At 46.9% G+C, this 27,849-nt stretch overlaps 10 protein-coding genes across 10 annotated transcripts; 3 read left to right on the top strand and 7 right to left on the bottom strand.

Annotated features, from left to right (window-relative positions):
* Positions 1-136: 136 nt before the first annotated feature.
* On the bottom strand, positions 137-729 carry BT62DRAFT_1004579 (uncharacterized protein; the record flags this gene model as incomplete). Its single annotated transcript, XM_043177046.1, has 2 exons — positions 137-571; positions 619-729. 2 exons carry the CDS (start codon positions 727-729, stop codon positions 137-139), a joined length of 546 nt encoding a protein of 181 aa, XP_043041318.1.
* BT62DRAFT_930862 (uncharacterized protein) lies at positions 368-1,160 on the bottom strand. The gene is made up of 2 exons (XM_043186019.1): positions 761-1,160; positions 368-707 (listed from the first exon to the last, which is right to left on the bottom strand). The coding sequence occupies exon 1, from the start codon at positions 1,006-1,008 to the stop codon at positions 766-768; it is 243 nt and encodes an 80-aa protein (XP_043041317.1). The 5' UTR covers positions 1,009-1,160; the 3' UTR covers positions 368-707; positions 761-765.
* On the bottom strand, positions 1,038-1,484 carry BT62DRAFT_930861 (uncharacterized protein). The gene is made up of 2 exons (XM_043186018.1): positions 1,134-1,484; positions 1,038-1,081 (listed from the first exon to the last, which is right to left on the bottom strand). The coding sequence occupies exon 1, from the start codon at positions 1,390-1,392 to the stop codon at positions 1,228-1,230; it is 165 nt and encodes a 54-aa protein (XP_043041316.1). The 5' UTR covers positions 1,393-1,484; the 3' UTR covers positions 1,038-1,081; positions 1,134-1,227.
* Positions 1,485-2,680: 1,196 nt separating this feature from the next.
* BT62DRAFT_823263 (uncharacterized protein) lies at positions 2,681-4,403 on the bottom strand (the record flags this gene model as incomplete). Its single annotated transcript, XM_043182367.1, has 11 exons — positions 2,681-2,761; positions 2,812-3,016; positions 3,073-3,191; positions 3,241-3,275; positions 3,347-3,567; positions 3,626-3,767; positions 3,819-3,975; positions 4,028-4,103; positions 4,152-4,180; positions 4,235-4,319; positions 4,369-4,403. Coding segments are annotated over 11 exons (1,185 nt in total), but the record flags the coding sequence as incomplete, so codon positions are not given.
* Positions 4,404-4,685: 282 nt separating this feature from the next.
* Positions 4,686-5,942, top strand: BT62DRAFT_930858 (uncharacterized protein). Its single transcript, XM_043186017.1, has 4 exons — positions 4,686-5,309; positions 5,362-5,425; positions 5,481-5,666; positions 5,720-5,942. Exons 1-3 carry the CDS (start codon positions 5,107-5,109, stop codon positions 5,547-5,549), a joined length of 336 nt encoding a protein of 111 aa, XP_043041314.1. The 5' UTR covers positions 4,686-5,106; the 3' UTR covers positions 5,550-5,666; positions 5,720-5,942.
* An 11,894-nt stretch (positions 5,943-17,836) lies between these two features.
* On the bottom strand, positions 17,837-20,096 carry BT62DRAFT_1004575 (uncharacterized protein; the record flags this gene model as incomplete). Its single annotated transcript, XM_043177045.1, has 9 exons — positions 17,837-17,962; positions 18,019-18,138; positions 18,200-18,218; positions 18,266-18,564; positions 18,618-18,771; positions 19,009-19,243; positions 19,363-19,687; positions 19,735-19,825; positions 19,882-20,096. 9 exons carry the CDS (start codon positions 20,094-20,096, stop codon positions 17,837-17,839), a joined length of 1,584 nt encoding a protein of 527 aa, XP_043041313.1.
* A 2,164-nt stretch (positions 20,097-22,260) lies between these two features.
* BT62DRAFT_794526 (glucocorticoid receptor-like (DNA-binding domain)) lies at positions 22,261-23,830 on the bottom strand. Its single transcript, XM_043182316.1, has 2 exons — positions 23,440-23,830; positions 22,261-23,389 (listed from the first exon to the last, which is right to left on the bottom strand). Exons 1-2 carry the CDS (start codon positions 23,582-23,584, stop codon positions 22,491-22,493), a joined length of 1,044 nt encoding a protein of 347 aa, XP_043041312.1. The 5' UTR covers positions 23,585-23,830; the 3' UTR covers positions 22,261-22,490.
* BT62DRAFT_1004572 (uncharacterized protein) lies at positions 23,645-25,768 on the bottom strand (the record flags this gene model as incomplete). The annotated part of the gene is made up of 10 exons (XM_043177044.1): positions 23,645-23,846; positions 23,906-23,928; positions 23,983-24,122; positions 24,513-24,595; positions 24,647-24,811; positions 24,889-25,175; positions 25,237-25,412; positions 25,472-25,509; positions 25,567-25,695; positions 25,752-25,768. 10 exons carry the CDS (start codon positions 25,766-25,768, stop codon positions 23,645-23,647), a joined length of 1,260 nt encoding a protein of 419 aa, XP_043041311.1.
* Positions 25,769-25,897: 129 nt separating this feature from the next.
* BT62DRAFT_930854 (uncharacterized protein) lies at positions 25,898-27,388 on the top strand. Its single transcript, XM_043186016.1, has 6 exons — positions 25,898-26,021; positions 26,075-26,328; positions 26,378-26,436; positions 26,491-26,727; positions 26,778-26,936; positions 26,996-27,388. Exons 1-6 carry the CDS (start codon positions 25,992-25,994, stop codon positions 27,214-27,216), a joined length of 960 nt encoding a protein of 319 aa, XP_043041310.1. The 5' UTR covers positions 25,898-25,991; the 3' UTR covers positions 27,217-27,388.
* BT62DRAFT_930853 (uncharacterized protein) lies at positions 27,351-27,780 on the top strand (the record flags this gene model as incomplete). Its single annotated transcript, XM_043186015.1, has 2 exons — positions 27,351-27,392; positions 27,607-27,780. Exon 2 carries the CDS (start codon positions 27,607-27,609, stop codon positions 27,778-27,780), a length of 174 nt encoding a protein of 57 aa, XP_043041309.1. The 5' UTR covers positions 27,351-27,392.
* Between the last annotated feature and the right edge of the window lie 69 nt (positions 27,781-27,849).

The following is a 27,849-nucleotide window of genomic DNA, read 5'->3' as shown; positions in this document are numbered from 1 at the left end:
CTCTCAGTCCAAGTTCGTCATTAGTATTTCAAGATCGAAATACCACAGAATCCTTCCCCTGCTCCCTCTTCTGGAAATCTCCACCATCGTTCAAGTCAAGGTGATTGTCATGATTCGCGTGCCAGCCCAGTAAATTTTAGAGCCCACAGGAATTTTTGATCAAATGCCAGTCTCTATTCGCAAATGTGACCGGGCTGTCTATGACGTTCTTCAGAGCCATAGTCACTCTATCGAAGGCCGCAATGGTTTCATTCGTATGGATAACACAATATGATCTACGAACTGCTTGACACTGCAGCACATCCAAAATGGTATTCCATTCGTATACTTCGATACGGATATCGTACCCATCTCTCCGCATCTTCCTCAGATGGCCGAGCTTGCTGTCCCCAATCACAAAAGGTCTACGAGTCAGCGACATACCTCTTGCGCCCGCTGAAACCTTCGTAGACAACCGTGGTCGGCAGCAGATCATATCGACGAATGCATGATCTATCCTCGCATTAGCTACGGTGTCAACGAAGGGATCCGCACTCGACGGAATATTTATGCACAGCTGAAGGCGTTCCAACTGTGGGGTCCGTTCAGCAAAGGTGTGACAACATTGCTTGGGCATACCGTATGTCCAGGTATTTTCACTACACGGCGAATCGCGAGTGTCGGGATGAAGCCGCCCAATTGCATTTTTGATTTACGGCAATTCCCAGGTCCGTCGAAATCTTTGCGCATAGTCTTTACCATCCCATCTGTCCCTTGCTAGTTCTCTTAACTCAATACCCCCCCCCTTGGCCCCCTGCTCTTCAGTGTCTCGTCGAGAGATCCCAATGCTCGCTTGTGAAATTGTCTGTGAACGGTGTCAGGACGAACGTCATTGGGCGTAGACATTTCATCGATGTACTGCGATTGAGTCCATCCCTCCGTGAACTGTCCCTCGAATGAAATGAGTGGAGTATGTGGACGGCAGAGGAGATGGGATATCTCATCGAGGCGATGTCGACTATGATCCATTCGTTGGCATTGGCGGCGCCCTCCGCAGTTGAAGTTATTCGTAAAAGTCTCTGATCATTAAACATAAAGTGAGGTCAGTATTCCTGGATACCGAGGCCGGGCGCACGATATAATACACAGTATAGGTGCTACCCCATCACACTATCTTCTTACAAGTTCAAGTCTCGGTGAGGACGAACACGAGAGTGTGCTCTTACGTGCGTTCACGATTTGCAGCTCTTAAATCTGTGACAACGGCGTTTGGACCGTCTCTACTAGTAATGAGGCCGAAATACTCTTTGAAGACAAGGTCGAAAATCCTGGAGAAATGGTACTGCCGATTTTTCTTCGATTAAAAAAGATGCTTGTATCTTTGTCCAACCCCCGGCCAATATACCATACCATTGTCTATAAATCCCCCCACTAGCTCCGACCAGGGAACCGTTGTTTCTTCTGATATTTACTCTCTAGAGATTCATTGAACTGTCAACGGCGAATGGACGAACGTAGCCTCTGCTTGTCCTTTTGCTGTATAAGGAATTATATGGATTGAAGAATATCAGACTGGGATGGCGAGGCGAAATCTTTGAGTGCAAAGAGGAAATATTTATATATATTTTTGGTCCGCGGAGACGCGTACAGATGTGGTGCCATATGTTTGCTAATTGCTGGCAGGTAACTATGTGGCAACTAAATATCCCGGCTCCGAAATGTCATTGATTGTTTTCCAGGATTGATAAAGAGAGACAAAGTCGAGTGCCTATGGTATGGCATACCTCCTCGAGCGAAGATGTGCTATTGATATTGAGCTCAGGCCCCTGTATCGACCATGATTACTGCAGTACCGGCAAATAGACTGCCCTGACGCGCCCCAACTTCCATTCCGATACTTTCCCTCCGACTACGGCGCAGCGACATGGTATTCCGCATATCTCTCAATCCCGGTTGTCCTCTGAAAATTAGCCTCAAAAGAAACCTTGGCTGTCTTTTATTTTTGTTTTGGAAAAATTATCACCATAAAGACAGCACGGGCACCATATTTAGAAGATACTGCGATTCGCGGAACAACTAATCTCCACCACCACATCCACCACCACCACCACAGCCTCCACTACCACCTCCACAGCCTCCACCACCACCACCACAGCTTCCCCCACCACCGCCACCGCAGCCAGTCCCGCTACCACCACAACCTGCGCTACCTCCCCCTCCGCACCCAGCGCCTAGAAAAAAAGACCAAATCAGAATATCACTCAAACATCCAGCTACACTCAAAACTCACCACAACTCCCATATCCACCAACACCCTTCAAAAACAAACAGATTAAGTCCAAAACAAAAAAGTCCGATTAGGAGGACTCACAACAGCAGCACATCCCCTGACCCCTCCACCCCCTCCAACCACATTCCCCGACATCGCCACACACCCAACCCCATACACATAATTCAACGGAACCGGCACCAAAAACGCCGCGTCATGTCCAACACTCCTATTCCTACTGACCCCCTGCGCTTCTCGCCTAATCCTCCTCTCCCGCTTATTCAGCCTCTCCCGTCTCATAGCGTCGACCTGCCCCTGGTGCTGGAATGGATACACCGCATTATGGTCGCTCGGATGTGTCGCTGCGAGGAGATCGCTTCGATCCCGGGGCGGGACGAGGTGAGAAGGTGCCACCGACTGCTTATGTATCGTTACGAGTCTGCTTAATTTCTGTCCAATCGTGTCGCCCGGGAGCGGACACCCGCAGTATGTATATGCGATCCTGAAACGGTCCTGCAAAGGGTCATTAGTAGGGCAGAGAAAGGAGAGGGCGAGTTACGTACTTTCCATGCCCGACAAGTGATGTCGAAGGCGTTTGCAAGCCTGTTTTCGGCCACCTTGTCGTCATGGTCGACGAACCGACCGACATATTTGAGACAGTGGCGGGAGTACTTCCGGGCCATGAGCTGGTGAGTATGCCAAACCAGGTCAATGTCCAGCGTTGGGACAAAGAATCCAGCAGGTGACGACGACATCAGGTCCAGGAATCTGGTTTGTTTGTGAGGTCCGCTGAGCAACAAGCACCAAGAGGACGCCCTGCTTACGCGTGATAACGAGCAATACAGTGCTTCAGCGCTGCTTCATCCTCGGAGGACGAGAAAAAGTCCGGGTTTGTCCAACCCAGTTTATGCATCTTGTTCACAAACGATCCTTGTCGGAGTACCTTCATCATGTAAGTGTTCCATCTGTAGAGTGCTCACAAAGGTACCCACTGCCCCGACGAGATCCAACGAAAATATCTTGTCATCTTCGCACGCGCTCATGATTCGAGGCAGCCTATCAATTCAATATCAGGATTGTCAAAGAAACAACAAATACAAACGTACAGTTGTCCTCCGTATACCCTCATACGCTGGCCCATAACACTTTGAATTTTCTGCATACTGTAGTTCATTTTCTCCTGTATGTCGACCGCCCATTCCTGTTCGGTTTTCGCATCTCCCTTCCGAAATGCTGGCGGTCTCATCTCTAAAATGCGGGACTTGATCGCCTTCGCACGTTTGGAATTGTCGATATTGTAAGGCGTGTGAAGAGTTCCGCTGGATGTCAAAGGTATCGATCAGCAGAAGGAAAGAAGAGACGACAGTCAGAACATACGCAAGGACATCGCTGGAACCCACCAGGTCCTTCACAAGTTTGTGAAAAGACAACTTTTCCTTCGTAATCTTCAGTCGGCACCCCGGACACGTGGTTGTGAACTCGTGCTGGAGATATCCACTGCCAGTGGGATTCACCAAGCCTAGACCTCATTCAGAGATGACTATCAAGACCAAACGGTACTAGTACTTACGAACGTCGACCTTCTTGAGACATTTGGGGCAAATTATTTCTCGCTCAGTCAATATCATTACCGACTCGAAAGGATCATAGGGGAGATGGGTCTTCTGCAGCCAGTTCTGGACACGGGCATCTGACGGAGGCCAGTAGATGGTGTAGCATGTCCGTTCCTAATCCGTCCAGTCAGCTCAACCTTGAAAAAATAATTCAAGGTAATCATACGAGGTCCCGAAACCAGTTACCCATACTTGCAAGTATCTTGATGTGCTTGTTTCGTAACGAATCTTCAGAATACCGCCTGATATGCGATCAATGTAACATCACCAAGACATCATGCGAAACATACGCAGGATTTAACAAGTAGGCATGCCAAACCTATGCAGCTCGAAATTAACGGGATCTTAGATACCAAAACGTACTATCGCTCACCATGATAACATCGACAGGAGGCAGCTGCTGGTCAGCGAAATCCAATTCGTCTTGAGCTGTCAGCGCCTTGCACCATCTTTCGAACCTAATGAACACCGTCAAGCCTCCAGTCAACCAGTCGCCAAGGAACATACCTCTCAACGGCCAGTCCAACGAACCACGACCACTTGCGGTCCTTATCGCTGGGGGCATCTGGGTATCTGGAACGGTCGATCCCTTCGACTCGTTCCTTGAGGGAGGCAAAGTGCCTCAAGAGACATAGGTGGCCCTTGAGCTGAGATATGCTGACAAAGGGTGTCTGGAGGACACGACTGCCGATGAGCAGTGGGTAGGAGAGCTCGTATGAGGGTGGTTGGGCACCACCGTCATCCCCACCGCTCGGTCGTGTGGAATATGGTGGGAAGACGTCCATGAGATCGAGGAGAACTGTACTGGAAGAGATCCGATGAAACTGGAGAGAAAAATATTGAGCTGTTGACGTTGGAGGTATTCAATGTTAGGGATGTGCACTGTATCTGTACCACGACGGATATATATGGTGGATACGGATACGTATCCGTACCGTGGACGATACTGTCACATTACCATTAGCCATAACGTAGTACGTACATCAACAGACACCTAAAATAAAATGAACTACGCACTGAATTGACGACCGTCAGTTCTGTCGCTAGTACTCAAAGTACTCGTCTAGAGAAACGTGCGTGGATATCACTGAAATAAAAGGTGCTGCCGCTGCCAGGGTAATCACGGTCGAGTTTTTTCAACATTTCTTCATCGTTTTGACAAGCGTCTCGGAGCATCATGGATCAGGCCCATTTATCTCGTTCCACTGTGGGCATCGATGTTGTGAACATGGAGAGGTTATCGCTATGAATCCCTGGTCAGCACGAGGGGGGATGAGCGGTTTGATGATCAAATGTCGCATGACCGTCTTCAAAGTAAATGCGGGTTCCAGGCGCTTCGGTGATACTGACGCCGTTCTCGCGTGTCGCATTCAGTGGGCACGAGATGTTCTTTCTTCATATGCCAAGGCAGGCTTCGGAGTCTTTTTTCTTGGTCTCTTGTTGATTGGCTGCGCCTGAAGTGAGCAAGAATGAAAACACGAAGAGCAGGTGCGTACGCACCCTATACTGCTCCGTACGAGAGTATAACCTGTCCTTTCGGGGCCCTTTTTCCCTATCAGATAATCTAGCACTGGGGATCTGAAACGCGCTCAAGGTCTGGAGAGAAGAATTCAAGATACCTTCTTGTCGGCTCTCAAGCTCAAGTTTCCAGCTTCAAGTCCAGAGTGAATTTGCACAATTTCCGTTAGAATATCTAGTTATAGTTGAGCATTCGTCCTGTTCTTTAAGTGTGCTGTAAGAGGCTCCGTCGCAGTGAGTCTGGACGCCAAGTCGCAACGTGAAGAGAACATTTGTCCTGCAACAGACTAGCCCAGTGCTATGAGAGATGAACGAGACGATAACGGCAGATGGCACCCACCATGTTGAACGACGAGCGTGTGGAGAGGACAGGACATAGGGAAGGAGCGTGAGGATTGAAGAGAAATGAAAAGGTGGTTGCCTACTGGCTGTCGTAGGGTTAGGGTTGGAACGGTTGATCGCTCTCGGTTGACTCTCCAGGCTTCTGATAAATGAAAATTTCGCGAAGTAGCTTGTTCCTCTTTCGACTGTCAATGTATCCTGCCTCATGGCCCAAAATGATTCAATAAATAGTACCAAAAGTTGCACCGAAGCCAACAGTCCAGAAGTACTTGTGATTATCCACATCTTTTCTGAATTGTCTGCCCCTAAAATGTCAAACATTAGACTATGTCTTTGAAGATATCTGGCAGAAATTCATGCATGTGCAGGAAACATAGCCATGGTGTTCAGTTTTGGAAGATGTGTCACTTTCTTGCTAGTGCATTTAAGTGATCAAGGCAAGACACTGCTGGGGCCAGTAGGTTTTTAGCACAGGAAAAAGGAGATCTAAAAATGTTGTGACTTTTCCAGACATTTTTGTATGAGTAAAATAGATTCCATAAAATTAGAAGGAAAAGTGCCTATTTTTGGTTAAATTATAGGGCAAGTAGATAAACATGTTTTTGGGATATTTTCTATATAGGAAGAGAGTCAATAAAAGATATCTATTTCCAGCCATATTACACCCACAAATAGAAGTGCAGTTACAGCTTGCAAAAGAATAGCTTTTCACAAGCAATTTTGGGCCTGAAAAAAGAAGGATAATAAAATTTGTTGAAAAAGAAATCCTTTTTTATCATATCCTCTTTATGTAAAAACTGGAGGTTTCCAGGTAAGGAAAAGATAATGTAAAAGAAGTCAAATTTCATTGTATCTTACAGATGGTAAAATAAATCACACACTGAGAGACTCTCTCAGCATGCATTGACACACCCTCTTCTTGTTCAGGCATGTAAATTTGTGAAATTTGAGAATACATGGACTATATTCCAGTCCACTAAGCATGTGACTGAAAATAGAGCTAGAGCACAAAAAAACATAGTCATTATGATGCTGGACTGAAGTAACAATAAGCAGAGTGCATGGCATAGTGATTGACTAATACCAGAGGGGTTAGACTGCATGTGAGTGTTATGATTTTTTCCTATTTCTTTATTCAATTAACCCCTATTTACACTTAGTCAGAGTGCCTATGCCAGTGCTTAGGACCATGGGACTGGCTTAGTCATCACAACTAGCTGAGTCTGTCATTGTCTTCTGATGCAACAACAACCCTCAATGATGCATAATGACTCTTTTGTAGGTAGTAGTGACAACTAAGGACAATGAGCACAAAGGCTTGCTGTTAAGCCCAAACTCCACATGACTATTAACACGTGATAAACAGTTCAAAACCTCGCACTTCAGGTTAGACTGACTGAGTTCACTGATGTGTTAACAGAGGTGTGTGGTCAAGGCGGTGCAAGTCACTCGAGATAGGATGGTAGAGAATGAACTTTAGCTTGAAGCTGGAGTATTACAGTGAGAGCTACACTACTTAAATACTGTTCTGTTATCATGCTATAAATAAATGTTCACAAAAGCTGTTGTCTGTCATAGAGCTATTGCCCCTGCTGTTGCCAGGCTCTCCACAAAAGCTGTTGTCTTGCTGTTGTGCTGTTACTGCTGCATAGCAGTTGAAAGACAAAAAGGACATTGTCTCTCCCTTCACAGCACACAGCATTGTGATAAGAGAGTGACTGACTGGGTTGCTGAGCTAAGCGTTCCCATGGTTCTAAGTGCTGGCCTAAGTGCCCTGACTAAGCAAAGATAGGAGTTATTTCTGAGGAAAAAGAAAAGAAAATGAAAAAAATCATAACATTACCCCCTCCTTAAGACCATCATCCCAATGGTTAAGTTAGGGTAAGTCTGCCCTGCCAGAAGGAGGTGGCTGATTTGCTGGATGTCTCCCCACTTTGATGGCAGGCTTCAAACGAGTCGAAGGCATGGTAGATTGCTTTTCGCTGTATGTCCTCACTATTTCTGGCTTGTCCATCACAGGGTCATCTTCATTGTCCTCTTTAACATGTCCTCTGCTGTCGGCAGGTCGGTTGATGTATATCTGACTAGATATCATCTCCCTTTCATTTGTCGCCACATCTGTTTTTGCAGATATAATGTTAAATATAACCCCCTTCACATCCAGTGTATTGATCCTGTGTTTGTAGTCCCATATAGCATCCTCCACATTCATATATTTTTCATTGACTCATTGGTTCGATTCTGGTCTATAGCCTTTCCAGCTGACAAGGTAGTCAACAGTTGTTTTCATGCCTCTGCCTCATGCTTTAACCTTTCGTATTTTATGGTTTAGCACTTCATTGATTTCATAATGTTCTTTTTCGTCAATGAGTTCTAGTGGAGGTGGAGGTGGTCATTCTTGGTTTGGAAAGGCTGAGACCATGTATGGTGTCAACAATGTTTTGTTGAAAACATTATGAATTTTCCAAGTTGCCAGTAGTTGCAACTTATATGTGGATTGGCCAATTTTGGTGATGACTTTGAATGGACCCATTCGTTTGTCCGCCAGTTTCTGTTTTCACCTTGGTAGATGAAGATTCGTAGTATCCAACCAGACCCTGTCATTGATTGGATATTGATGTGCTGCTCATTGATGGTTGTCATACTGCTTCTTCATTGTTGAAGCAGCTTTTTCAAGGGCTGTCTTTGTCTCTTTGTGGATTTTTGCTATTGAGGCTGCAAAATCCTTTGATGCGGGTGTCATTGTGTGGGCTCATCCTGTTTGTGCCACTGGTGGGTTCTGTCCATAATTCACAAAGAATGATGTTTTACCTGTTGTGGAGTGAATTCTGTTGTTGTGTTGGAATGCAGCTAGTGCTAGCCATTCCATCTAATCATCTTGTCAGTAGCTGATGAAAAGTCACAAGTACTTTTCTATTTCTTGATTGGCCCATTCCGTTTGGCCATCTGTCTGTGGGTGATATGCTGTGGAAGCATTCTTCTTGATATTCAGGAGTCAGTATAAGTCGTCCAGAAATTTGGAGACAAATTGTGGTCCCCTGTCTGAAATCACTACCTGAAGCATGCCATACTTTGCATAAACCTTGTTGCATAGTATTTTTGCCCATTCTTCAGATGTCAATTCTGTGGAGCAGGCAATCGGAATGATTGCCTTTGAGAAGCGATCAACTATGATGATGATGGCATCATAGCCATCACTTTCAGGAAGTCCAGTTATCATATCTATGGAGATATGGGTCTATAGTGATGAAGGGACTTCATTCGGGTGTAGTGGGGCTGCTCTGGCTTGTGTTGAAGTTTTGTCTTATTGGCAAACCTCACAAGCCTTGACATATCAGGTGATATCATGGTCTATTTTTGGTTACTAATACTCCCTCAAGAGTAATTCCTTTGTTTTAGCAATCTTGGAGTGTCCAGCAGTCACATGATCATGACATGTGGTGATGATATCACCTCGAAGTCTCTGATCCCTTGGGATATAGATTCACTCATCGTAGCAGATCAATTGCTCTTCTTTCTTTAGCCCATGCTCATGGTTGAGTGATGGGGCGATTCTCTGATCCCACTTGTGGGGGTCTCAAGTAGCACTCTTGATGCATTTATGCATCTCTTCTTTGGTAGGCATGATCATTGCCTGGAAGTGTTCTGGCCGCAATAATATGACTTTCTTGTTGTCGTCTCCTCTCTGGTCATGATCTGCCCTGCAGCTGAGGAAGTCGGCTTTCTTGTTTGCTACTCCAGCTTTGTGATGGAGTGTATACTCATACTGTGACAGTTCTGTGACCCATCTGGCTTGTCTGTGATTAAGCTTTTGGGGCTGTCAGAAGTATCGGAGATTCTGATGATCTGTCCAGATCTCGAAGGTTTGATTGGCTCCAATGAGGTAATGCTGCCATTCAGCAAGGGCAAGCATTATGGTGAGGAGTTCTTTATCATAGATTTCATAGTTGTGCTCTGTTATAGTGAGCACCTTCGACATAAAGGTGACTGGTTGCCATTTGTTGTCTTGTTTCTGTGAGAGTATGGCTTTGATCGTGCCTTCACTAGAGTCGGCCTCTACATGGAACCTTCTATCTTGACTTGGTATGGTCAGGATGACGTCTTCAGCTAGTTGGCATTTAAGGTTATTAAACATGTCCCGCTGGGAAATTCCTTAAGCCTATAGGGAATTTCCAGTTAATTATGTCATTGGTCAGACGACCTTGCTGTAATCTCAGATAAACCATTGGTAGAAGTTGGTGAATCTGAGAAATGATTGTAGCTCCTTCTTTTTAGTTGGTTCCGGCCATTCGGTTATCTCCACCACTTTAATGGGGTCCATCCTGATGCTTCCTTCACTGATAATGACTCCAAGGTATTCAGTTTCTAATACCTCGAATTCATATTTTTCAGCTTTGAGAAAGAGTCAGTGCTTCCTCATCAAGGATAATACCTGGTGCACTATCTGTTGGTGTTCCTCCTTGGTTTTGGACATAATGAGTATGTCGTCCAAGTAGATCATGACCCTTCCCATGGCAATGAGATCTTTGAAGATGTTATTCATCATCCACTGGAAGGTGGCTGGTGAATTAGTCAGTCCGAAGAACATGACTGTCAGTTCGAACAAACCATGGTTAGTCCAAAAAGTGGCTTTCCACTCGTCGCCTTCTTTGATACACACATTGTTGTATCTCCACCAAATATCCAGTTTGGTGTAATATTTTGCATCTCGGAGTTTGTCTATTAACTCCAAGATTAACAGGAGTGGATATCGGTTCTTGATTGTTATTTTGTTGAGCATTCAATAATCCTGTACTGGTTGGAGTTTCCCATCCTTCTTTTTGACAAAAAAGAAGGGGGACGCCATCGGTGATTTTGATGGTCGGATCCTTCCACTAGATAAGTTTTCTTTGAGAAACTTGTCTAGCTCTTATTGTTCATTATTGCCTAGTGGATAGCACTTGCAATCCAGATTGGCATTGGCATTGGGGATTAGTTTGATGGCATGGTCCCAGGGCTTTGCATCAGGTAGTTCATTGAAACTTTCTTTTTCAAATAAATCCCGATAGTTGCATGCCCATTCAGGTACCAGTTCTTCGAATGTCCTTTCTCTTTTTTCAGCATTAGCCCTTGCCGCTAAGTCATTAGCATGGTGTACCACCTGAATGTTAATGGTCCTTTGTAGGTTGATGGTGAGAATAGTTTCACTGTCTTCCATTTCTTCATCCCATTGGTTCTCAGGGTCCTCATCCAGTAGTTCGAATGGAATTTTCTGGCATTGACATCAAGCAAAAATGATGCATCCAGTCTTCCAATTGATTAATGGATTATACCTGATTAACCAATCATGACCAAGGAATATCTCCTTTGTTCCTAGATTGGTTACTGCTAGGTCAATCTGTTCCAAATGATTGCCAATAGTGAGCCTAAGCTCTATGTATTTGGTAATCAATCTGGCTTAGTTGGTTGTTTCATCTGCATTATAGACTGGGATGGATGCTGCTGTTGCCTGAGTGGGCAATTAATGCTTGTTGACAAAAGCTCGGTTGATGCTACTCTCTGTGCAGCCACTGTCAATCAAGGCAGTGACTGCATAGGTTGATCGGGACGTTAATGTCTCAATCTGAGCTTTGGCTAGTAAATCCTTCCCTGGGGATTTGGCTTGACAAATGAACTTTCATGGTCCATGTAATTTGTCAAGCCATTCTAAAGCTTGACATCATTCTGCAGCTTGCATTCCTGTGATCATATTGTTGATCACCTCCTCGATTCAGGTCTTATGAACCCAATTCTTGAGTATGGCTTTTGCTGCTGCTTCATTCTTGGCATTTTTGATGGCCCACCAAGTCCATTTGGTATCAAATGGTTTTAGCCAATCTGTAGGGTTCTCTACCCCTGTTCAGCCTGAAGGTGGTTGAGTCTGTTGTATTTTGTTAGTATGAGAAATTATTGATGATGACACACCTTTGGGGCTCTCTGCCCCTCTTCGGCTCTTCGTCGGCACTTGAGTTGTAGAAGTCGGTTCCTTAGGCAATTCTGTGGTTTGAGTAACAGGGTCAGGTATATTCGAATGCATGCATAATTTAAGTATGGGGGTGAAAACTAAAGAAGGAGAAATGTCAGTTTGTCCCTTATTACTCTTGTACATGGCTAAGGCAGTCAAATCACCTACTGCTCAGCCCCGTCTTTTACCTCCTTGGGTTTATCATCATCCCCGAGATCCTGTTTCTCTCTTGTTAATTCAGCGATCTGTGCCCTGATGTCCTCCTGCATGCATTTATTCTTCTTCTCTGGGCAGTTTCATACCATGTGGCCTGGTTGACCACAATTAAAGCACTTCCCCTCCTTCTGGAAGCGATCCATGTCAATCTGCTTGCCCATTCTGATACTTGGATCTTTACCAGTTCGCTTCCTGTTGTTTTGAGAAGTTGGAGCTGAGCCACCAGGCCTGGCAGACATGGTCATATGGGAGGTGAAGGGCTTCAAGCCCTGTCCCTGATACCTGTGCTGGTCTCACAGGTTTGTTGCTTCCACCTTCTGTCACTGTTGTTCTTGCCATATTAGGACAATCTGGGCCTTCCAATCATCATAGCCAACTGAAACACTATGGCCAAGATCTGAGATAGTCTTCAGGTAATGAGGTGGCAGTCCCCACTTTATGTATTCGACCATTCATCCTGAGTTGGCTATGTCCTCCTGGACTCTGGCCAGTTTTCTGAGTCGTTCCAACTCATTGAAGTAGTCTGGCACCACCTTGTCACCCATCTTGTATTCTTTCATCTTCGACCTGTGGACTTCTCATATGGCAGGGTCTGTGAACTTGTCATAGATCATCTGCTTTAGTACTGCCCAGGAGGGATACCGGTGGTGTTGCTGGGTGGTCGACCAGAAGTTGGGGGCTAATAATACTCACCATACTTTTGCCTTGTCTTCAAAGTAGGTGGTAGCATAGTTGATCTTGTACATGTTGTGGAGGAAGTACGAGGCAAATACCTGAAAATATTAGTCACAATCCATCAGAAAATAGTTGATGTCATCTGAAGCCTCTTTAAAAGGAAGGGGCTCCTGTCCGAGCATCAGTTTGACATTCAATATATGTGCTTTCAGATTAAGAGATGACATTGGATTTGGGAGTTTCTCCTCAGGGGGACTGGCCCAATCCATCGGGGGCTCTGGAAAGGAGTGTAAGGACCTATCATCGGCAATGAGACTTCTTGGAGTCAGCGGTCCTTCCTTTTGGACGATCTGCCTACCCTTGATGGTCCATCCCTGTGCTGTTGCTTCGGGATCATCCTTCTTTATATTGGTCAGAACCGATCTGCTCCCCTCAGCTTCATTGGGCAGCAGTTGTCCTTCCAATAGTCGGCTCCCTGTGCCGGTCTAAGGATTTGGGTATTTTGGCTTTTCCTCAGAAAGCCATATCGTGGTACTGCTTGATAGGATACCAGTTTCCCATGGTGGTATAGTGCTCACCAAAGATAGTGAGTACTTATCTCCTGGTAGTACCAAGGGTGTACTCCAGATCAGCCTGGGCTTTGGCCGAGCCTTCAAGTACTGTCCAATTTCTGTCTGCTATTCTCAGCCTTCTCTCTCTAATGCCTCCTCATCTATGAACCTCAACCACCGATCATTTGCAAGAGAGGTTCTTTCCACTTCTTCAGTTCCATCCTTTCTGAGGACGGTATTGGTCCTCTGGACTGCTCCTCCAGTGGAGAACCCCCCAACGGGGTCGGTCCCAGACCCCCTCAGTCTCGGCATAGTGCCACCACTCTCTTTCTCCTTCAATCCAGGTGGCATATTGTTGGAATTCCTGGTAGAAGTCCTGATTGAGGAATAAGATAGTGAGCTTCTTGTGCAAGAACCCACAAAGGGCTCGATTGCTGATGGAGGGAATTTTTGTTGGTAACTGGACCTTGATGGTCCAGTCAAAGAGTTCGTCATCAGCCAGGAAGCTGCTGCTTCCTGACTTGCTGGATAAGGGTCTGTCTGGACTGCTTTCTCTGTCTTCGGTGTCAGAATCCCATCGGTCAACCCTATAAGGGTCGTCCTCAGGATCCTCACTCCACTCGGTGCCTGGGACCCATTTTCATTCTTGAGCTGGCAGGAGTCCTCCCTCCCCTTTGTCTCCTGTTGGCCTGCCAACAGTATTTCAATCCTGATTGTCTTCAGTGTTGTCCCAGTGGTCTGAGGCATAGGGATCATCTCTGAGATTTTCATCCCACTCGGTTTCCAGGAGCCATTCTCGATGTTCCTGGAGCTTTAGGGCTGGGCCCCACTCTGTTGGTTGGTCAAGCCTGGCAAGCTGTCTGTGCTGCTCGTTGAGCTCATCTTTCCACTGCTGGCAATGCTTATCCTCTTTCTTTTCCACCAAGTCATTGGTGGAGTCGGTGTCGGGGTCAGAAGGCATGGGAGACTCAGGAGGGATTCCACCTCCTCTTGGCAAGGATCTGATTGGCCCATGCTTTCAGACCCTGATCCAGGTCTGAGTCCATTGATTCAGGCCTCGGTAGAGAGGCCATTGATGAGTTGTTAGATTGTATCATCCTTTGCTTGATAATCAATGATTATCCTGGTTGTTAGGGTTTCTAGAAGAACAGTCAGCAATTCAATAGAGGAAGAGGGTACTTTGGAGTTGATAAAGCTGGTGATAGAAGGCATGTAATTTCTTGTCCTGAGGATCAAGAAGAGGTTGTGAGGCATTTGGTTCTTTTAGCCTTTTAGGCTTAAAGAAGGGAAGCAAGAAGCTTCAAGCTAATTATTAAGCCCAAACTCCATGTGACTATTAACACGTGATAAACAGTTCAGAACCTCGCACTTCAGGTTAGACTGACTGAGTTCACTGATGTGTTAACAGAGGTGTGTGGTCAAGATGGTGCAAGTCACTCGAGATAGGATGGTAGAGAACAAACTTTAGCTCGAAGCTGGGGTATTACAGCAAGAGCTACACTACTTAAATACTGTTCTGTTATTGTGCTATAAATAAATATTCACAAAAGCTGTTGTCTGTCATAGAGCTGTTGCCCCTGCTGTTGCCAGGCTCTCCACAAAAGCTGTTGTCTTGCTGTTGTGCTGTTACTGCTGTGCTGCAGTTGAAAGACAAAAAGGACATTGTCTCTCCCTTCACAGCATACAGCATTGCAATAAGAGAGTGACCAACTGAGTTGCTGAGCTAAGCGTTCCCATGGTTCTAAGCACTGGCCTAAGCACCCTGACTAAGCAAAGATAGGGGTCATTTCTGAGGAAAAAGAAAAGAAAATAGAAAAAATTGTAACACTTGCATAGACACAATAGATAGCAATATATTTATCTCAGTGGACAAGTAGTATATAAGTACAATAGCTCTCACTGTATAACTCCAGCTTCAAGCTAAAGTTTATTCATATACCACTTCACTCTTGAGCCTCTTGTAATGGCCTTGAAGCACATTGATCAACAGATACAAACAGTGAACTCAGACATGACTGTATGAATATGATACAGCATCTGTTTATCATGTGTTCTGATCACATGCAACTTAGGTCTAACAATTAGCTTGAAGCTTCTGCTTCCCTTTTCTTACACACAATAGGCACAAAGAAAACTGAATGCCACCAGCATTCACTACAACTCCTGATCTCACTGATGACTTTTTTAAGCTTTTAGCTTCCATTATTGAAATGCTTCTAGACTTATTGGCAATCATACAGCTTTGCTGTGGATGACAATCAGTAGCAGCATGGGTAGTCAGGCACTACCAAGCTTTTCAACAGATACAGCAGATTCTATGAAATGTCACACCAGACCTCCCCTTCCATGACATTCCCCCCTCTATCTGAGTCTCCTTCCAGCCTCCAATCAGACTCATATCTAAAGCTGGGCCTAGCAGCTCACATTTGAGGAGCACTCCAGAAGAAGAGAGACACTAATATCTCTCTCAACCTCAATGAACAACTAGCAGAAACAGCAATAATCACCTCATGGGGTTCAGAAACCTATGGGTCCTGCTGGGCTTCTCTCTGGTCTCAGATCATGAGGATGAGGACCTCTCCAATGACTTCTTCAACAATAAACCCTCTCCTGACTCCTCTACTGCCCCAGCTGAGCATGAGATTGGAAACCATGCTCAAAACTCTCTTGATGCTGCTTGGGTAGCTTCAGGATCCTGACCCATTTTGCCTGTGAACTCCAGACACAACTTGCTCTATGCAACACCAGCATTGAGCCCAGCCTCTTCTGGACACAAGGATGTATACACCTGAGACATGAAGCTAGGATAAGGACATACATTCTGGAGACCAATCATCAAAGACAAAATTAGAAGATATGAGGCAGACTTCACAGCAGAAGAGATCCAGGCAGCAGAGGCTGACCTTGAGTGGGTTGAGGCTGAGCAAGCCTGGTGACAGAATCTACACAACAAAGAGCAGTATGACTGCCAGTTTAAGCAGCAATAGCAAGAACTTAAAGCAGTGATCTGGGGCTCAGAGAGTCCCAGTTGGTATGGACTATGAACCAAGTCCACCATCTCTCCATTCAGAGAGCCCAGTACTCCCACTAGTACTGACCTGTAGACAGGGTCAGCTAAAGCCATTACCTCTAGTGAAGCCACTAGATGAAACACTTATCCCCCTATCAGAAGAGAACCCAGCTCCCCCACCATCACTGACACAGATACTATTCCCTCTCACACTAACTCAGTACTTGACATCTACAGGCTTAGAGTCCCTCTCAATGCCCATGTCTCTGATCACAGGCTCCAATAATTTCTTGGAGAAAGAATTGTGGCTCTCTTGTCATTTCAGACTACTGATGAATTATTCTTTGATTCAGATGAATAGGACTACTTCTGAAAGAGAACTGTCCATCCCAGGTGTCTTTAGGACAGTGCTGTAGCCTTGCTGACTGTGAAGGTTGTAATAAGACATCCTTCAATGAGAGTGAAGTGATTTTTGGGTTTTTTAGTTGGTGTTTTGTCAAGATTTGGATTGTCCTTGGTTGATCATACCTCAGGGTTCCAGAAGACAATGAAAAGTGTAGAGTTATGAGAATAAGCACAGTTAAGAGAGTAAGAAGTAAAGCAAGATACAGTCAGTGTACTGTCAAAAATATGTGAGGGTGGTGCCAAGGTCACTGCTCACACAAGAAACTTTGCACAATCATAAACAGGTGTATAGACTGTTGATTGTCAAAGCTCCGACCCAGTACAAAAGAACTAGCTACTTTATATACTGGTTCGGTGGCAAATCAAATACTAACTAAGCTCGTAGACAAATAAGGGTAAGCAAAAGGTCTCGATGCATCGACCAACTCAGTTACCAAATCTGGTCTTTCGGGGCGTGGGTTCGAATCCCACGCTCGTCATATTTCTTTTTGTTCTGCGTCACTTTTTTTAATCGTCCTAGTCGATGACTGGGTCCTGCTAGCGGCCCTAGGACATTCATCTAACAGGCACAGGCATTGTAGGTGACATTCTTGTGCGACGTTATTCGTTTAACCAAAACCATCTTCGCACGGCTTGAAGATGCATCCTTGTCTGGTAAACTGTTAGCCAATAGTATCTATAAAGGCCCAGTTCCGTCTCATCCACCAGGTCTTCCGGCAAGTCCTGTTCAGATGAAGAACTTGATCCCAGTCGTCTGAAAACCCCGCTCGAAGCTTTGAAGAATATCAACTAGTCTCCCATTTTCGCATCCGAATAAACCAGTCTTCCGATAGCAGAATCCCTCCCCGTTATGTTTATGTTTCCCAGAATCGCCGACCACCACATCTGTCCTGTTCTGTCTTTTTTTTGTATCACTAAATATAGCTATCAAGAAATGGTATTCACATAGGTACCAATATTTACCTGCAAGTCTGTTCATGTCAGCGTGAGCGAAGAACTATTGCTATTAGTAATAATCAGCAACATTTTCCCAGGGTGGGCGAGGTTTTTTTTAGAAACTAAAACACCCCTGCCCTGAAAGGTGGCAGTAATTTACCAGTAATTATATGAATGACCGGTTGCAAAAACAGACATCAGGGTTTGATTCCAACTCAATACTAATGTCCCCTCCGATATAATCCCTGCTGTCTATAAAGTTTCAGAAGTCTCCATTATTTGGGTTCTTGAATCCCGACCCGCAGGGTGGGCCCTGCGGTCCTAGTGAGCAGAACTATCCTAGCGGCGCGACCCTGGACCTAAACCCACACACGTTTTATCCAGTACCTCGCCCGGCAATTCAGATCCCCCCTCGGGCTGCGTGCACATCGTCTCAGGGAGGCCTCCTCCCCCGCACGGCGTTCCCTACTACACTCCGAACGGGTGACTTCTCCCATCCTCCATCCGGCGCCGATACCCACCTTTCCCCTACTCTCCGCACGTGCGCAAGTTTGTCTCCGGTTACTATCAATCAATTCCCCGACAGCATCGACTTCTTCTCTCACTCGTTGCTCCACATCCACGGGTCGCTCCTCCGCATGCTAGTGGATAACCTGGTCTGAAACTTCCGAAACGACGTGCGCATCGATTGAAACTCGCCACCAGTGTCTGCTTCCACGCGCTGAATTTGAACGCCTGTGAAAACGATACCGTTGACTCAGTACGCACATCTGGTCTGTCAGCTGGGGGGATCTGCCAAACAGCTGTCCCGAAGCTATTACGTTCATGATAGCAGTCCACCATGATTGTCCGCCGCGTCCTTTTTTGCGTTTCACCTTGGACAGCGTGCAGGTCATGAGCCAAGCCAAGCCAAGCCAAGCCATTGATTGCCATTGTTCCACCAACCTTCTCTTAGCTCCCTTCGTACGAACCACTTGACCAGAGGCAGGATGATCTGCGTAAGCAGGCTCATTCAAAATCAAAATCCAGTGTTTCAAATCCATCAAGGGGGTGAACTCATGGAGACACTGGCGATGGTGAAGTCGACCTGACTCTCTCTGACAGTCTGAGTGCCAAGCACGAGTAATATGCCGATGATGGCCCCGCCAAGCCCACCCAACCCAAAGTCAAGGCCTAATACACCCTCATCTTCGTGCCCCAATGAAGGAATACCCCCAGATCGTCCAAACACTATGTATCGCTCCCGCAAAAACGCCGTCGATATGAATATTAACCTTGTTCGAAGACGTGACGGCAGTCATGTTTTCCGGTCCTGTCGCAGTAGCAAAGTCAATGTGCAACTCGCTCCATCTTTTGACAATGAATGGTTGAGCCCAGGAGTAAAGCCAATTTGGCACATCCACTCTCTGGATCGCCCCCAACATTAGCAGACCATCCATCCTTCATCCCGAGCGTCATCAGCTAAAGACACTCTCATTAGTCGACCGTCGACTGCTCACATCCAATTTCACGTTGGAATGATCACCGCTCCATCAGGCTTAAATATGGTCCGCATGAGCGAGAAGAATGCAATGCGTTCATGGCGACCACGACGACGACGACGTCGTTCCAGATCGCTTCCGAAAAGTAAAGTGCGCCTCTTGCGGAGGGGTGAACGAACGGATGATAGATAATCATGAATGTCCGTTGAAAGAGTCGTCAAGATACGAAGTAGTCGGACGGTAGTATGGTCTTCAGGCAGAGATGCTATGAAGGCCTGGGCTCAGCTCTATGTGCTGCCTTCAGAATGATTCGGCCGCAATGGATCATCTGCGAGATATCCATTTTACACCTGTTTGATTTGACACAGGAGGGATCTGAAGAACCAAGCGCCAGGCACCCTCTGAGCTCCGTAAAGTAAGCATGAAGTTGAACGACCGCATGGTCTTCACGCGGGACAGATGCGACAGCGGCCACGAGGTTGTTGAATGAGGCGCAGAGCGGATCTAGAGATTTTCCTGACACCAAACGTTGAAGCAAAGTCTTAGCGTCTGCAGCGCGATGGACTTGAACCTGTGGGACGGAGCACTGGGCTACGACAGCATGTCCCCCAGGTACAGCCAAATGAATGGAGAGGCACTTCTCAAACAGTGAGAGAAGGACCTTTAGGGCTGCGATATAACGTGCATCTCGATGGGCTTCAGCCAATATCTACGCACTGACATTAAACAGGCATTGTTGTCGTAATTGAAACTTACTGCTTGAATTCCCTCTGCAGCGGAATCCGTCTGGCGTCTGGGCATCATCGGAGCAGAGGTGCGGAGTGTTAATTTAGTCGTCCGCTGAATACTTGGGCGTTGTATTCTGCGCAAAGGCACGGTCGTGCTATCTGTCCCTTCCTTAACCGCCGCTTGGAGCTGAGTGGGTATATGCGCGATGTTGGATACGGGGGCACGTCGACCTCGGCGTCCAATTTCTTTTCTACGCCTTCAGCGACGCCTTGAACTTGTCGTGGAACATCACTGACGCTGCCAGCAAACTCGGTGATGACTTCCTGAACTAGGATTATGGTATTTGTGACAACAGTCTGAACGGCAGTCGATGTGAGGAGAAGCGCCATAAATGACTTGGCTGTATCGATGAATTGATACAAATCGTGTGCCAGATCTTGCGGAAGCGGAACTAAAGAATTGATATATAGCCGATTCAAGGATAACAAAAAAGCCACACCTTGATGCAAAACTACCTTAACTGCCTTTTCACCTCCTTCAATATCATTAGGAATCTAGCGGCCTCAGAAATGTATTGGCGAGAACGTATTGGTGCGGAACAGAAGGTCCCGCAATCTATCATCGCCTGTACGTTAGGTAAATAAATAATCAATCACAATGAAATGAATCATTCGAAAACAAAAAAAAACCACTTGCCATCCTGTTCCACTCTAAAAGCTAATAATACTGTGCACAGCTGACGGACGTCGTGGATGATCCTTTGACCCTGCCCACTTGTCCGCGTAGCAGTATACCGAGATTCGCGCAGAACATCCGATTTTAGAAACTAGCGCAAGACGCTGTCCAGTTGGTCCTGAGATGGATACTTCCCGTTCTTCAGGGCAGCAACTATTTCCGCTGCCTTGTTGACTTTGAGCTGTGTATTAGTGGTGGTACACTGAGCACCGCCAACAGAGCCGCCGAGAAGTTGACATTCTTCAGAACGAGAGAGTCGCTACGTCGCCACCGACGACGATGAGAGGAAGAAAGGCAGAGAGGTCGTCGGACATGACGTCAAGAAAAGATCATCGCAGCCAGATTCGAACCACCGATGCACTCTTTCCTGTTTTAGACGCCGCTTTTGATCTCCGATTCCAACGCGGCCGCCCGCTTTCACCTGACGCCGACTAAATTCCATATATGCTGTCCTCAGGAGCCCTAGCTAAGGAGCTGGCCGAACGCGGAGCCGCTGGATGTGGCGGCTGTGGGCTTTGAGCCGTTCCTTATCCTTATTTTAGCTCGTTTACAGCAAATCGCTCGAGATCGCGCCGAGGCCGACATCTGGCGCTGCGCATTTCGCATATAGGCGCCCACAAGTCAAAATCCAGCTACAGATGAATGCCGGTATTTCTTCTGGTTTGTGTTTCCTGTTGTTTCATCCTTCCTAGAGTGGGGGCAAGCCACAAGTGATGGTCTTCCGCCACTTGCATAAAAATATCTTTCTCCTAATTATCAATCTCCACTAGGCTCGGAGGTATCTCCACCTCCTTCGCACGAATATGACTTGGCTATACCGTCCGAGAACAGTCCGTGGTAAAATGACGGCTTCTTCTGTGATCGTGCAAGAAGGATTTTCTACTATCTGTGGTGATCCGTATGAAACTGCTCTATTGAGGATCATGATGCTTCGAATGCTTCTTCCTTAATTCCTATTTTTGCCTTAGATGTTGATAATCGCTTTGATGACAAGTGGGGACAGGGATCAGGGTGTTATCACCGGTCGCTTCTACAGCGCCCGCCATGTTGAGCTCATATCTCTGGTGGTAAAATGTCGACATGACGTCTACTCCGGTAAAATCTTGTAACCGTCGAGACTGTTACCACCAAGAACGCGCCGCCCATAGACTTTACGAACGCGACACCCGAATCAACGCTAATTTGTGTAGTACGATCATTACAAGTTGGCATCATTCTCCATGGCTGGTTGTCCGCGACTTGCAATATCTACGCGTGCGATAGTTTCATTAAAGTTCCAGCACTCGTGATCGGCGGATGTACAATGTTTCGGGTCCTAATTGACAGATTGAGGAGACTCAGTGCCCCCTTCATGCAAGAGAGGGGTGCATCCTACACCTTTGAAATTGCGTGTGGATCCGTCTCCGTCTTCCTCCCCCTGATCTGTCAAAGCATTTTTAGATATCTTCTGGCATTGTGCTATCCTGACATTGTCGGAGACACGGGTTATATGTACCGTGGCCGCCACTGTCCCTTACCGCGGCTAGCCTCTAGCAGCTTTAGTCTGGATCTTCAATATTTGAATCCGTTGTAAATCCCGCTTGACCATGTGACCCAACGCGATGGATCCCGTCCTTCAAATTTTTCCTCAATTTGTTACAACCCGACACTTGCAACTCTCACCGTTGTCACAGTCCACAAGGTGGACCGTGCCTAGATCCTCCAGTGGTTATCTAACCGTCCGCATACAGCCCATGATCCGCCCACGGTCTCCAGCTCTAGTTGATTGGCAGTCGTGGGTGATGGGGGTCGTGATGCAATTGTTTAAGCCGTTTCTGGTCTACACAGTGCAACTTTCCGAATCCATGGGAAAATCCATTCATAGGCCGGAGAACGCGGTGCAATCATAGTATCTACCACAGATGACATAACCGTATAGTCTCTCCATCGTAGCTAGCAGCAACCGACGGCACAATAACATATTACAAGTACCAGACGTAGCAAGTAGTTAAAGCGTTCTTGGCCAGAAACCAAGTGAATACATTTGAATTTGAATAATATAATCGTTTTCACTTTGGCGAGATCGACCCTGAATCCCGATGTTTCGAGCGAGGCTTGATCTTATTCCGTTTCAGCGACAACGGCCTATCCCTTCCCCTCAGACGCAGATACACTCCACAGGCATTGCACAGCTGTTCCCCCGTCTTGCTCCGTCGCCATACCGAAGTATTTCGCGTGTGGCAATGGCTGCACTCCGGTCCGGTCGCGTCCTTGTCTGACTCCTCGCTGCCGTCATCCAAATCCGCGTCAATGAGCTCCTGTGGTCTCAACTTGTTGCGCTGCTGAAGGTAGAGACCACAAGCGTTGCAGAGCGGCTTGAGCGTGACTGGTTCTCGGCGCCAGAGGGGGGTAGTCGTCGCGTGGCAATGGGAACATGACTTTTGTTTCGCGCCGGCGGCGTCGACCGGCCTGCGTCCTGAGGGTATAGTGGGCGTTTTGATGCCCGGTGAGGGGGGGGAAGGAGTAGGGGAAGGGGAAATGGGCGCATTCATCGCTCGCTGCATTCGAAGGAACGCCAAGTCGGGTTTCACCTCCACAGGGTCCGTTATTAGGGAAGAAGAGAGTCCCAAGCTATCCCACGACTGCGACTCGTACGTTGGCTCCGAAACAGGCGCCCATTGGGATGGGTCAATGGTAAGGTGGTTTGGTGTCGTGGTCCAATTGACACCGCCTCCCGACCTGTGCGAAGGCAAGCGACGTCCATAGAGGGGATATTCTTCCGTAAGGGTCGAGTTGGCGGCGTCTGGATGGTAGCCCACATTGTGGGACCAGGCGCTTCCAGAAAGGGGACCGTTAGGCATGTTTATGCCGTTAGCCAAGGGACGCGCGTTGCAGTGCTCGAAGTGGCCTGGATGGCGGGAGAGGACAGGGGGTGAGGGGGAGTTGCGGGAGTATTGAAGAACGTCGTCTAGAGGGATGTTAAAAGAAAGAAAGAATGGGAAAAGGAAAAAGACGTACCATACACCCACGCACTGGGGGAGCTCTCTGAATGATCTGACGCGCTACCAGGGTATAAATCGATTCCAGGGTAAGATGAGAGTTCCATATCCGAAAACTCTTCCTCGGGTCGATAAAGTAGGGTATGATTCATGTTGGGGTACATGACGAGGGAAAAGGAAAAAGGCGACCAGAAGCAAGAGACGGGAGCGGATAGATAAACGTGTTATTGTTGGCGTTTAAATAGTGTCCAAATCGAGATTAAGCGACGTGCGTTGAATGGACCCTGGTGAAGATGTGGGGTATAAGAGGGGACCGGTGGAGGTGCAATCGACGAAGATAATGGGTTTGATGATGATTCAAGATCGAAAGGGAGTAGAGCAGTCGTTCCCTCGATGCTTTTAAAGGCGGCATGATCTTTGGGAGATCTAAGGCCGAGTCAGCCAACCCTTGCTTGTATCAGGTTTCCGATTGATGTGATGTTAACAAGCGCCGAAAATGGCCAAGGCCCTGGTTTACGTAAATTGAGCAACACGGCCGACATGGGCGGAAGTTTGCGAATACTATCTTGGGAGGCGTGGGCTGCCCCCTCGTGAAGGAGACTGGATCCATGGGTTGTTTGTCAGGAGCTATACAACTGTCAATGTCAGGGGGATTGTCATCCGAATGAGGTAACATAAGAATTTCGAGCTTTAAATGGGTACCTGAAGTAATTATGAGTAACCCCCCCAAAAGAAGCACATGCATCAATAGCACAGCTCTGTGAAGCTGCAGAAAACTGTGAAATAATACGAAGCTTCTTTAGAAAAAGATTGTTCAGTTAGGGGAACAATGTCCAAACTATGCTGGTCGATATGTATAGGCGTGGATCAGCAAAAGGCCCTGGGCGCTGATCCAATGTTTGGAAACATCAAAATCAATTGCCACTCACGCTGGATTGCAAGCACTTTATCAGCCATATCATGATTCGCGCAAGCGGGGTGGATAACAATTTCTTGTGACATCTTTTGGTACCTTGATACGTTGTCTCTAGGACAACAGATGAACTGAAATACCGCCTTCCAGAGGTAAAACCCGGACATAAAGAAACTTACCGAGGTAGGAGTAAAGCGTCAGGCAGTGCGTAACTTGAACTACACGCGGAACGACAGTCTGGACCCCGCTGGTCAAAATTTTTCTAAAACAATACGACATGGACAGCGGATTTCAGGCTAAGAATCCGTAAGACAGCCTTTCACCATTGCGGTGCCGCCGCTGAATGGTTCCTGCAAGAAAGACCGAACAGGATGAAGACCGTTTCTGGTCGTACATCATTATGTACCAAGGAGTAGCCATTGTAAGATCTGTCAGCATAAGCTCGAGGTCCTTCTGTGGCGCAGGAACGTGATTCTTCCTGGTCCATAAATGATAAGGGGAAACCCGACTCAGGCCCCATCGGTTTTTGGAGATGATCATCGGCTAAAGTGGTACAAGTTGGCAAAGTTAATATTTCTCGGACCGGAAGGAGCCATAGGGGGGAGGTCATCTGTAACCAGGATCCGCGTCGATTGATGCCGCGATTTTCCTCGGATGTATGAGAATCCTGACCCGCACTTCACGGAAGGAAGGAGGATATCGAGCCCGGTGGGGAGGAACGAACGGAGGAAATGTAGAGTTGGTGTGGCGAACATGCTATAGTATGAAACATTATGGAATGTACCGCGTGGAGTTGAATCGTTGAGGCTGACCATAAGACGACAAAGGACAACAAGGTTGGACTATTGGGGCTGAGACAGAGACAGACGGAGCCGAACTTCAACTTTGAGAACCGGATTGGACAACTGAGCGGTATTGACTTGTCAGTTCCTCGAATGGATCAGACCATGCCAGAAGGTCGTTTGGTTTGAACTGAATGTAGGATATTTTGTTGTAAGTCGGGTTCCATTCCCATGCTACGAACGGGGTGAACCACATAACTCGGGATCGTATGGGAGTACTCTTCTCGCAGTTCTTGCCTTGCGATCAAGTCGATAATTACTGACAATCGGTGATTGAACGTATATACAGGGATCACCTTCGAATGAACCTAGGTATCGGTACCCACTTCGGCGCCTAAGTTCTAACCAGGGTTGCCCAGTAAGTAAAATGAAGGGAACAAATCAACAATACCTGAAAGCAGCAAAATATTGGGAAAATATCTTACCAGAATTACAATATGAGATGAAATGCAGACTTCGCTGTGTATGCCACGTCTGCCCCTCTACCAAGGCGCGACCTGATGGAGGCAGTGCACATTTACTAGTCACCTGCAGACGTCAGCACAGGAATAAATAACACGAGGCACGTAGACCCACCTCGCCGTGTACCACATCGCGGTATCCCTTGGAGGAACTAGTAAAATCGGACAATCTGAATCAAGGAACGAGTCATTGGAAGAGTTCTAGTGATGTGATCAGGTGATCGTAAAACATGTCACATCTGTCACGCGGAAGTGACGAGACGGTGAACACGATCGCTGTCGTCACCGCCTTGGCACGCTCCTTACCATTCAACGTGCCCCATCTTCACGCGAAGGTCGGCTGTGCGGCGCAGAAATGTCATTTTTATTCTCCTTTTTCCGAAAGGTGTGCCGTGGTATCGCTGTATTGGGATAATTCGTTGACATTGCCTCCGCTAGAATACAGAGGATGACTACGAGACAGTCCTATCTTTGTTGGCTGTAGACATCCAGAAACGCCAGACCAATCTTGCGGACATACGACTTCGTGAACGTCGGTCGACACTGTTAGTGACGCTGTATACGTTTGTGGCATGGGTCGTCTATGTCACTTTGTGGTATACAGGAGCCTTGCCAAGTCTCTCTGGATATTACCAGAATTTGAGAGTGGAAAAGGCAGTGAAAGGGTTACCGGTTGTCGTTGGTCCCATCATGTGCGTATTTGAATTGCCCTATATACGAGCGTCGCTCATGATTCAACAGCATCTTGTTCATCAGGCGAATTGTGCAAATTTGGTATACTCGTAAAGGCGATGCAGAAGGCATGTTCATGTGTTAATATCTACAATGCCATGGCGAGCTCATCTCCGGTGCAGAGAAAACGTTACAAAATTTAATGAAGGAGCGACGGACGAAAGTAGAGGAGATCAAGAAGAAGACCAATTACTACTCCACATGGGAACTGCTGCAACGCTACGATGAAAATTCGCCCGCATCATCTCCTCTTCGCCAAAGGATCGTTGCCCAGCCTCAAGGGTCGCCCAGTACCCCCACGCGACCCATCAGTAATGCTGAGTCTTCCGCATTGAACACACCCCAAAACCGAGCTATCGGTATGTCTCTCCTTTCCCTCCTACCCTGGCATCTCTGAAAAGTTCCTTAGCGTCTCCCCAGCCTCCCCCTGGTCCTTCACGGAAACAGTGGTACGACAAACTCGCCGATGCCGTCCTTGGAGACGACGACCAAGCACGGTTTGCATTAATCTGCGAGCAATGCTTCGCCCACAACGGCCTAGTCAAAGAGAGTGTCTGGGAAGATACTCGTGGGTTTCATATTCTTTGCTGGGTGATTATTATTCTAACATGAAATGCTATGCTTCAGAATACGTTTGTCCGAAATGTAACCATTTCAATGCGTCTCGTCGTTCGAAAAAGCAGGATGTTCGACCTCCGCCTCAGGCTGTTGGACCGAGGTCTCCTGTCACACACGTGATACCGCCTATGCCACCGCATGCTAGCCAAAAGCGACAAGTATCGCCGACGCAGGAGCCAAGAGAGCCTGTGGAGCCAGAGAGCAATTTGATGGAGGTGGATCACTCTTGAGTGAGTTCTGTTCGTTGACGCACTTATCTCTAACGATTTTGCGCCAAGAAAGTCAATTTTGAAATTCCGTAGCTCGTCAAAGGATGTTATTTATGTTAATAACCAGAGTGTAGCCTTACTTTCGTACTATCATTCACTAATCCATTTGTTGAATACCTGCCATCAGTGGCCGAACAGTATGTTGTCGTTGTGTTGAAGGGGCTGCAACTTCTGACAGTTCACCCAGCTCTGCACAGTAGCGCATGAAACAATTGAGCTGCCCGACCCCGAGGTGATGATCTTTGAAGAAGTCTCCGGTACATTGTCTTTGACGAAGAATTACATACGCACTGTTTTCAGCGCTCGTCATCTTCCCTGACTCGTAGTGAACTTCCCAGAATCTGCGCCCAGATGTGCATATCTGTTCTTCCTGTTGCCAACCCCGAACCCACAGGTATCGATCGGAACGAAGAGATTTGTATACGTACGGGCGTCCTCGAGCGCCGCCACCTCTACAGAGATTCATTAATAACGGTGAATGTGATTGTCATTCATGCAGAGCGTGTTTCGTGGGTTCATGAATAGCCAGCTTTGATTGACACTGTTTGACATACGTACCAGCAGTACTCCATGTACATTTACCGCGGTATCGAA

Source organism: Guyanagaster necrorhizus (genome assembly GCF_019112545.1).
Source record: "Guyanagaster necrorhizus MCA 3950 unplaced genomic scaffold BT62scaffold_9, whole genome shotgun sequence".
Taxonomy (NCBI): Eukaryota; Fungi; Basidiomycota; class Agaricomycetes; order Agaricales; family Physalacriaceae; genus Guyanagaster; species Guyanagaster necrorhizus.
Note: the sequence above shows the minus strand (reverse complement) of the source record. Positions and strands in the feature narration are given on the sequence as shown.